A 10,708-nucleotide genomic window follows, 5' to 3' on the forward strand; every position below is an offset into this window, starting at 1 on the left:
AGGCAAGAGACTTTTTCTTGCCTCTTTGTTTCCTGGTGCACACAGAGAGGGGATTCAGAGCGCCACCTAAAGGAGCTTCAGAGATGGGTGTGAGCTGCGGCTATCAGCGCGGACCCCAGAGACTAGCACGAGATGCTAAGGCTGCTGCTGCTGCCACCAAGAAGCCTGTGTGCGGGCACAGGTCACTATCCACACCTCCCTTCTGGGGAGCCTGTGCAGCCCACCACTGCCAGGGTCCCGGGATCCAGGGACAACTTACCTGGGAGAACACACGGCCCCTCAGGCTGGTGAAACGTCACGCCGGCCTCTGCCGCCGCAAGCTCGCCCCGCCTCTGAACCCCTCCCTCCCCCAAGCCTGAGTGAGCCAGAGCCCACGAAGAGTCTGCTCCTTTAACCCCGTCCTGTCTAAGAACAGACGCCCTTCAGCCCTACACTCAGAGGCGGGGCCAAATCCAAAGCTGAGCCCCGGGAGCTGTGCGAACACAGAAGAGAAAGGGAAATCACTCCCAGCAGCCTCAGGAGTGTGGATTAAATGTCCACAATCAATTTGATGTACCCTGCATCTGTGGAATACCTGAATAGACAACGAATCATCTTCAATTTAGAAGGTGGACTTTGAGAGCAACAACAATTTTTCCCCTTTTTCTCTTTTTCTGAGTGTGTATATGTATGTTTCTGTGTGTGATTTTGTCTGTATAACTTTGCTTTTACCATTTGTCCTGGGGTTCGGTCCGTCCGTATTTTTTTTTTACTTTTTAAATGTTTTTTCTTAATAATTATGTATTTTTTATTTTAATAACGTTTTTATTTTATTTTATTTTATTTTATCTTCTTTCCTTATTTCTTTCTATTTTTTCTCTCCTTTACTCTGAGCCGTGTGGATGGAAGGCTCTTGGTGCTCCAGCCAGGCGTCAGGGCTGGGCCTCTGAGGTGGGAAAGCAAACGTCAGGACTGGTCCACAAGCGATCTCCCAGCTCCACATAATATCAAAGAGCAAAAAATTCCCAGAGATCTCCATCTCATCGTCAATACCCAGCTTCACTCAATGACCAGCAAGCTACAGTACTGCACAGCTTATGCCAAACAATTACACCACAAGACTTGGACCTGGCCATCAGAAAGACAAGATGCAACTTCATACACCAGAACACAGGCACTAGTCCCATCCACCAGGAAGCCTACACAACCCACCAAGACAAGGAAAAGACCTACAATAACCAACCCAAAACAATTAAGAAATTGGGACTAGGAACACATATATTGATAACAAACTTAAATGTAAATGGATTAAATGCTCCAACCAAAAGACATAGACTGGGTGAATGGATACAAAAACAAGACCCTTATATATGCTGTCTACAAGAGACCTACTTCAGACCTAGGGACACATACAGACTGAAAGTGAGAGGATGGAAAAAGATATACCATGCAAATGGAAATCAAAAGAAACCTGGAGTAGCAATTCTCCTATCAGACAAAATAGATGTTAAAATAAAGACTATTACAAGAGACAAAGAAGGACAATACATAATGAGCAATGGATTGATCCAAGAAGAAGATATAACAATTGTAAATATTTATGCACCCACATAGGGGGACATTAATACATAAGGGAAATACTAACAGCCATAAAAGGGGAAATTGATAGTAACACAATCATATTAGGGGACATTAACACCCCACTTTCACCAATGGAGAGATCATCCAAAATTAAAATAAATAAGGAAACACAAGCTTTAAATGATGAATTAAACCAGATGGACTTAATTGATATTTATAGGACATTCCATCCAAAAACAACAGAATACACATACATCTCAAATGCTCATGGAATATTCTCCAGGATATATCATATCTTGGGTGAGAAATCAAGCCTTGGGAAATTTAAGAAAATTGAAATCATATCAAGTATCGTCACTGACCACAATGCTATTAGACTAGATATCAATTACAGGAAAAGATCTGTAAAAAATACAAGCACATGGAGGCTAAACAATACACTACTTAATAACCAAGAGATCACTGAAGAAATCAAAGAGGAAATCAAAAAATACCTAGAAACAAATGACAATGGAAACATAATGACCCAAAACCTACGGGATGCAGCGAAAGCAGTTCTAAGAGGGAAGTTTATAGCAATAAAATCCTACCTCAGGAAACAAGAAAGATCACGAATAAACAACCTAACATTACACCTAAAGCAATTAGCAAAAGAAGAAAAAAAGCCCCAAAGTTAGCAGAAAGAAATCATAAAATCAGATCAGAAATAAATGAAAAATAAATGAAGGAATTGAGAGCAAAGATCAATAAAAATAAAAGCTGGTTCTTTGAGAATATAAACAATATTTATAAACCATTAGCCAGACTCATCAAGAACTAAAGGGAGAAGACTCAAATCAATAGAATTAGAAATGAAAAAGGAGAAGTAACAACTGACACTGCAGAAATGCAAAGGATCATGAGAGATTACTACAAGCAATTCTATGCCAATAAAATGGACAACCCAGAAGAAATGGACAAATACTTAGAAAAGCACAAACTTCCGAGACTGAACCAGGAAGAAATACAAAATATGAACAGACCAATCACAAACACTGAAATTGAAACTGTGAATTAAATTCTTGCAACAAACAAAAGCTCAGGACCACAGGGCTTCACAGAATCCTATCAAACATTTAGAGAAGAGCTAACACCTCTCCTTCTCAAACTCTTACAAAATATAGAAGAGTGAGGAACACTCCCAAACTCATTTACGAGGCTACCATCACCTTGATACCAAAACCAGACAAAGATGTCACAAAGAAAGAAAACTACAGGCCAATATCACTGATGAACATATACACAAAAATCCTCAACGAAATACTAGCAAACAGAATCCAACAGCATATTAAGGGATCATACACCACGATAAAGTGGGTTTTATTCCAGGAATGCAAGGATTCTTCAATATATGCAAATCATTCAATGTGATACACCATATTAACAAATTGAAGGAGAGAAAATATATGATGATCTCAATAGATGCAGCAAAAGCTTTCAAAAAAATTCAACACCCATTTGTGATATAAACCCTGCAGAAAGTAGGCATAAAGAGAACTTTCCCCAACATAATAAAGGCTATATATGACAAACCCACAGCCAACATCATCTTCAATGGTGAAAAACAAACCATTTCCACTAAGATCAGGAAGAAGACAAGGTTGCCCACACTCACCACTATTATTCAACATAGCCACAGCAATCAGAGAAGAAAAAGAAATAAAAGGAATCCAAATCGGAAAAGAAGAAGTAAAGTTGTCACTGTTTGCAGATGACATGATACTATACGTAGAAAATCCTAAAGATGCTACTAGAAAACTACTAACGTTAATCAGTGAATGTGGTAAAGTAACAGGAAACAAAATTAATGCACAGAAATCTCTTGCATTCCAATACACTAATGATGAAAAATCTGAAAGTGAAATTTAAAAACACTCCCATTTACCTTTGCATCAAAAAGAATAAAATATCTAAGAATGAACCTACCTAAGGAGACAAAACACCTGTATGCAGAAAATTATAAGACACTGATGAAAGAAATTAAAGATGACACAAATAGATGGAGATATATACCATATTCTTGGATTAGAAGAATCAACATTGTGAAAATGACTCTATGACCCAAAGCAACCTACAGATTCAGTGCAATCCCTATCAAACTACCACTGGCATTCTTCACAGAACTAGAGCAAAAAATTTCACAATTTGTATGAAAACACAATGGACCCTGAATTGCAAAAGCAATCTTGAGAAAGAAAAATGGAGCAGGAGGAATCAGGCTCCCTGCCTTCAGACTATACTACAAAGCTAAAGTAATCAAGACAGTATGATATTGGCACAAAAACAGAAATATAGATCAATGGAACAGGATAGAAAGCCCTGAGATAAACCCATGCACATATGGTCACCTTATCTTTGATAAAGGAGGCAAAAATATACCGTGGAGAAAAGACAGCCTCTTCAATAAGTGGTGCTATGAAAACTGTACAGCTATATGTAAAAGTATGAAGTAGAACACTCCCTAAAACCATACAAAATAAATAAACTCAAAATGGATTAGAAACCTAAATGTAAGGCCAGACAGTATCAAACTCTTAGAGGAAAACATAGGGAAAACACTCTATGATATAAATCATAGCAAGATCCTTTTTGACCCACCTCCTAGAGAAATGGAAATAAAAACAAAAATAAACAAATGGGACCTAATGAAACTTAAAAGCTTTTGCACAGCAAAGGAAACCATAAACAAGACCAAAAGACAACCCTCAGAATGGGAGAAAATATTTGCAAATGAAACAATTGACAAAGGATTAACCTCCAAAATATACAAGCAGCTCATGCAGCTCAATTTCAAAAAAACAAACAACCCTTTCCAAAAATGGGCAGAAGAGCTAAATAGTCCTTTCTCCAAAGAAGATATACAGATTGCCAACAAACGCATGAAAGTATGCTCAACATCATTAATCATTAGAGAAATGCAAATCAAAACTACAATGATGGGGCTTCCCTGGTGGCGCAGTGATTGAGAGTCTGTCTGCCGATGCAGGGGACATGGGTTCGTGCCCCAGTCTGGGAAGATCCCACGTGCCGCAGAGCAGCTGTGCCCGTGAGCCATGGCCGCTGAGCCTGCGCATCCAGAGCCCGTGTTCCGCAGTGGGAGAGGCCACAACAGTGAATGAATTAATAAAGAAATAAATAATAATAATAAATAAATAATAATATAATTAATTAATTAATATTTATTTTTAATTCACATGAGTGAAACTGAATCATAGAATTCCAAGAAGTTTCTCAATAGAATAATCAGACTCATTTTCCTTCAGGACATTTTGTATAACTCTCTGGTGGCTTCATATTTATTTTTAAAGCTAAAAGTTTCTTTGTACTCTTCATTGTCATAAATAATAAAGATCTTCATGAATAGAGAAAAATATCTACTTAAATATGCACTGAAATCATGCCATTGCTTAGCTTTGTCAAAATAAAGTTTAACATTCACAATCATTACAATCAAAAACATTTTTCTAAGATCAAATTTTTTTCAGTTTTTAATTTAAACTTTACTAATTCACATGTTTATGATGTTTTAGGAGTAGTATATGTAAATTTTATTTTAAGTTTTAAAAGCAAGTTTCATGTATAACTGAGATAAAAATAAAAAAAATTAAATTTGGAAAACAAAATCATTCATTAGGCTCATAAAAACTTTAAGCTAATAATTACAAATGAATATTTCCCCTTCTGCCTCATGTAAGAGCCAAATGCTTCTATTTTCCTTGGAATCAACTGACTTTTTTGTGAAAAACTGTTTTGTTTTCTAATTCAGTCATATTTGAAACTTGACAGAGTGATAATATTAAAAAATTGTGATAATAGATATTTCTCCAAAGAAGATATAGAGATTGCCAGCAGCCATGTGAAAGTATGCTCAACATCATTAATCAATAGAGAAATGCAAATCAAAACTACAATGAGATATCATCTCACACCAGTCAGAATGGCCATCATCAAAAAATCTACAAAGAATAAATTCTGGAGAGGGTGTGGAGAAAAGGGAACCCTCTTGCGTTGTTGGTGGGAATGTAAATTGATACAGCCACTATGGAGAACAGATACAGGGAGGGAGAAGGGTAAGCTCGGATGAAGTGAGAGAGTGGCATTTACTTATATATACTACCAAATGTAAAATAGAGAACTAGTGGGAAACAGCCGCATAGCACTGGGAGATCAGCTTGGTGCTTTGTGACCACCTAGATGGATGGGATAGGGAGGGTAGGAGGGAGACGCAAGAAGGAGGGGATATGGGGATATATGTATAAGTATAGCTGATTCACTTTGTTATAAAGCAGAAACTAATACACCACTGTAAAGCAATTACACTCCAATAAAGGTGTTAAAAAATATGATAAAAATAAAAAATTAAATTTGGAAAACAAAACCATTCATGAGGTCCATAAAACTTTAAGCTAACAATTACAAATGAATATTTTCCCTTCTGCAGTACATAAGAGCCAAATGTTTCTACTTTCCTTGTTATCAGCTGACTTATTTTTGAAATAATATTTTGTTTTCTAATTCAGTCAATTTTGACACTTGACAGAGTGTTACTTGCTGAGAAGATTTGCAGTATATTTGAGCCTACATCAGAAAGAGGAAGAAAATGTTTAAGAGTTCTAAAACTAAGACTCAAGTTAAAAGATGAAATAAAATTCATTCACCCAAAAAATGTTTATACAAGGCAAAAGCTTGCTTTCTTTCTCTTCCCTTCTTTCTTTTCTTTTTCTTTCTTTCTCTTTCTTTCCATCCTCCCTTTCTTCCTCCCATCTATGTTTTTCTTTTTCTTTCTTTCTTTCTTGATTCCTTGTTTTCTTTCTTTTTCTTTCTTTCTGATGTTACACTCAATGAGAAGCCAAGTCTTGAGAATGTGAACAGTATATATTAGTAATTCAGAAATCAAGGTGGACAACTTATATTTCAGTGTCTAAATTCAATGATTGCCCTGGTCATGATTTGCTCCACCTTAGCTTGAATTTTTAATAATATTGAGAAACAGAAGATAGAACCTGAAATAAATACTCATTTCTAGCTATTGAATCCTTTTAGTTTTTCTAATTTCTTTTTTTAACATAATGTAAATTTATATAGACATATAATTACTGGTGTCATACTACATATTCACAGTGAATACAATGAGAAGTCATGTCTTTTTAAGAGGTTATATTTGTTCATCAAAATGAATGCTCTTTAGCAATCTTTCTGGATATCTATTTTTGCACAAGTTATTCCTAAAAAGAATAAACAACACAACTGAACACAAAAGGCATGCAGAATGCATCAGGGATACAGGATGTGACAAATATTTGTAGGTTATTCTGTGTTTCCTTTGCCCCTGGAAAGATAAATTTTTCTTGATGTTCCATAGCTGTGGATGGGATAAGGTAACTAATGTCAAGAGAAAAAGTACATGGAACAGAGGCAAAAGATGGAAGAGTGTAACTTCTTGATGGATAAGATAAGTGTATCAGCTTTTCTCCTATGTTCCAATAAATAATGAAAATGTTTTCTTTATTCATATGAGTGACTTTGTGTAATTCATACCATAATAAGATACAGATTCCAAGTAATTTTTGACTAAAGTGGTAATCTTTCCTACTAATTTTTAGAATAATATTTATCAAAGAGTTGTATTAATTTCTACCAATATATTGAATAAATCAAATCAGACCCCCAATCTGATTGTACTCTCTGATTAGTTTACAGCAAGAATAATACATTGTAGAAATAATATAAGTTACCCTCTCTCTCTTTCTCTCTCTGCTTCTCTTCCTCTCCCTCCCCCCTTCTCTTCCTCCCTGTCAGATTTCTGGACCAGTTGAGAATTTTACTGGCTGCATAGAAGTTATAGAAATCAATAACTGGGGATCTTTCATCCCATCCAAGGCAGTGAAAAAAATTCACATTGACAGTTGCAGGTAAGACACTACGAATGATTTTTCAATTACTTGTTCAAATAACCACTCCAAAAGTAACATATCCATTTGAAATAATCTAATCAGGGCTAGAATATGTTTTCTTCATTTTGCTTTCTCTTCCACTTTTACATTTTACGTTACTTTCTTTACAGACTATAGCATTTTAAAGCTACATCCCAATTAAGTTGCACCATTTATTTATAATGAGTTTCTGCTTTGTGCTGTATAAGATTCAGCATATGTACCAACAAATGATCAGTTAAATATGATCAGAAAACGTCATCTCTCAGAGCATTTCAAATATAAGCACACTGACATTCAGGTATGTGATGTATTGTTTAGGGTAGTGTTTAATTCTAAAATATTACTTTCAAAAAGTTGTCATTGTGCTTAGATTTTCATTATTGGTGACATTCCTTTCAGACAATCTGCTTCTGGATACAGAAATCTTTACCTGTGGGGCAGAGGTGGTGGAGCAGGACAGCATAAAAGTCTGTTTGTCAACAGAAGAAACACACTGATATATTCTACTAAAATTTTTTGAAATATTGAAATTCTACTATTCACTATGGTCTAAGGTGAATAAACAGTCACACAGTGACTGTCCTTAAGGAGTTTATAGTGTAGTAGAGGAGATATTGATGAAATACTTAAATTAACATATAAAAATGAAGAGTGCTTTAAGAAAAATAAAAACAGAAGGATATAAGAACATTACATATTTGAATATAGCTAAATGTTTCCTTCATGGGTAGGGGGAAATTGTGTGTATTCAAAAATTAAGGAAATACTTCAGAAAGTAAAAGGATAATTCATTCCTCACTGTTTCCTCTTTAGCTAATACATTTAAATATTTATATGACACCTATGATGCCGTGGTATACAGGGTGCTTTTTTGTTTGCTTGATTTGTTTTTAATCAAATGAAAACCTAATATCTTACAAATTCACACTGAATAGGTTCTAGAAATTTTAATATAAATCCAACACCAGTAAGTCCTTATATTTTACCATTTATTCCTAATTTATGTTGAAAGTCTATCTCCATTTTTAATTGGTTTGCAGTTAGCAGTATTTCCTAATATTTAACTCTGAAATTCTTTGCTCTCTACCTCTGTGTGAAATACTACGATCTGTTAACTTATAGTTAAATGAATTAAGGGCAGTCACTAGGCAGCAAATTCATTGAAAATGATAGAATCTTTCTATAATTTATATAATAATCTGTTAATTTAGCAATTTGATAAGCAAACTACTTTTTTAATTTTGTGAAAGTAGGGCACATTTAACTTTTGTTTTAAGAATGAGTATAAAAGCCACATAGCATAGGGAGATCAGCTCGGTGCTTTGTGACCACCTAGAGGGGTGGGATAGGGAGGATGGGAGGGAGGGAGATGCAAGAGGGAAGAGATATGGGGACATACATATATGTATAACTGATTCACTTTGTCCTAAAGCAGAAACTGACACACCATTGTAAAGCAATTATACTCTAATAAAGATGTTAAAAAGAAATGAGTATAAAACAAAACCAAAAATTGGGTGATCTCAGCTATCTGCACGACAGTTCTTAACCTTGTCTTTTCTTGTTCTCTTCTCTAGAGGACCTATTCTGTATACATCCAATGCCATTCGGTCGTTTGACCTCCATTTTATGATATTGGTTCTTTAACAAATATGAAGTGAAATTATCCCTCCCTACGATATCCAACACAGCTGTGAACATATAAAAGGCACTTTACTTGTGTTCAGAGTTAAAGCAAGTCGAGACTATTAAATTTCTCTGGACATTTACACTGTCCCTCTCATCAACTACTACCACCACTTTATTTTATTTAAGACCACTTCTCTTAAGAGAGCTATTATATTGGATTGGTTTGTAATAGAGTTTTCAAAGCCTAATTCTCTAAATTATTGGCTGTATGACACTGAGTAAAGTTTAAATTTTTCTAATTCCTCAGTCTTCTCTGAGGAAAATCAGAAAAATCAGAAAAGTAACCTTTCCCTCATAATTATACAGAAGATAAAATTGGACTTTCTTCTATGTTTAAAGTTCAGTGAGACTGGTCTTCTTTGCCAAAGTTTCCACCATTTCCAGAAAGTTGTCCTCTAGTCTTATCTCCAGAAGCCCCTTCATCATCTCCCCAAGCCCTTCTTCACTAGTCTGGCTGCTTCTCAACATCTATGACCTCATCAGAGAAGCCTTACTAGACCTCCCAAAACGATGTGAGCTTCCATGCATATCTCCTAGTCACTCTTTATTTCCATAATTTGTTTTTTATTCTTTATAAGAGATGCCACTATTTTAATGTAGTTTTTATTTGCTCATAAGTTTCCTTGATGGCTCCCTTACTATGACCTGAGCTCCTTGCAGGCAGGGACTCTACAGGCCTCTTCCACTCCTGTTTCCCCAGAGCCAGGGATAGTAGATGCTCAAAGATGTGCTGTATAAAATATTTTGTGATCCTACTATGATTATTTCTTCAAAAACTTTTTATTATGAAATTGCTTTTAGATTCACTGTACCAAGTGATTCTCAAACATTTTGGTCTTTGTGCTCTTAGAAATTATTTTGATGGCAAAGAGCTTTTTTTTTTTTTTTTTTTAAAACCCCATTTTTTTTTAACATCTTTATTGGGGTATAATTGCTTTACAATGGTGTGTTAGTTTCTGCTTTATAACAAAGTGAATCAGCTATACATATACATATGTTCCCATATGTCTTCCCTCTTGCGTCTCCCTCCCTCCCACTCTCCCCATCCCACACTTCCAGGCTGTCACAAAGCACCGAGCTAATATCCCTGTGCCTTGCGGCTGCTTCCCCCCAGCTATCTACCTTACTACATTTGTTAGTGTGTATATGTCCATGACTCTCTCTCGCCCTGTCAAAACTCACCCTTCCCCCTCCCCATATCCTCAAGTCCGTTCTCCAGTAGGTCTGTGTCTTTATTCCTATCTTACCCCTAGGTTCTTCATGACATTTTTTTCCCTTAAATTCCATATATATGTGTTAGCATACGGTATTTGTCTTTTTCTTTCTGACTTACTTCACTCTGTATGACAGACTCTAGGTCTATCCATCTCATTACAAATAGCTCAATTTCATTTCTTTTTAAGGCTGAGTAATATTCCATTGTGTATATGTGCCACATCTTCTTTATCCATTCATCCGATGATGGGCGCTTAGGTTGTTTCCAT

The 10,708-nt window shown here is 35.7% G+C and overlaps 1 protein-coding gene across 1 annotated transcript in view; it reads left to right on the top strand.

Moving 5' to 3' along the window:
* Positions 1–10,708, top strand: part of EYS (EGF-like photoreceptor maintenance factor) — a 1,631,219-nt gene that overhangs the window by 1,043,497 nt on the left and 577,014 nt on the right. The window contains 1 exon segment of the mRNA XM_024761621.1: positions 7,399–7,511. Coding sequence (XP_024617389.1) covers positions 7,399–7,511 — 113 coding nt within the window.

The sequence above is a fragment of the Neophocaena asiaeorientalis genome, unplaced genomic scaffold (assembly GCF_003031525.2).
Source record: "Neophocaena asiaeorientalis asiaeorientalis breed wild unplaced genomic scaffold, Neophocaena_asiaeorientalis_V1.1 scaffold169, whole genome shotgun sequence".
Lineage (NCBI taxonomy): Eukaryota > Metazoa > Chordata > Mammalia > Artiodactyla > Phocoenidae > Neophocaena > Neophocaena asiaeorientalis.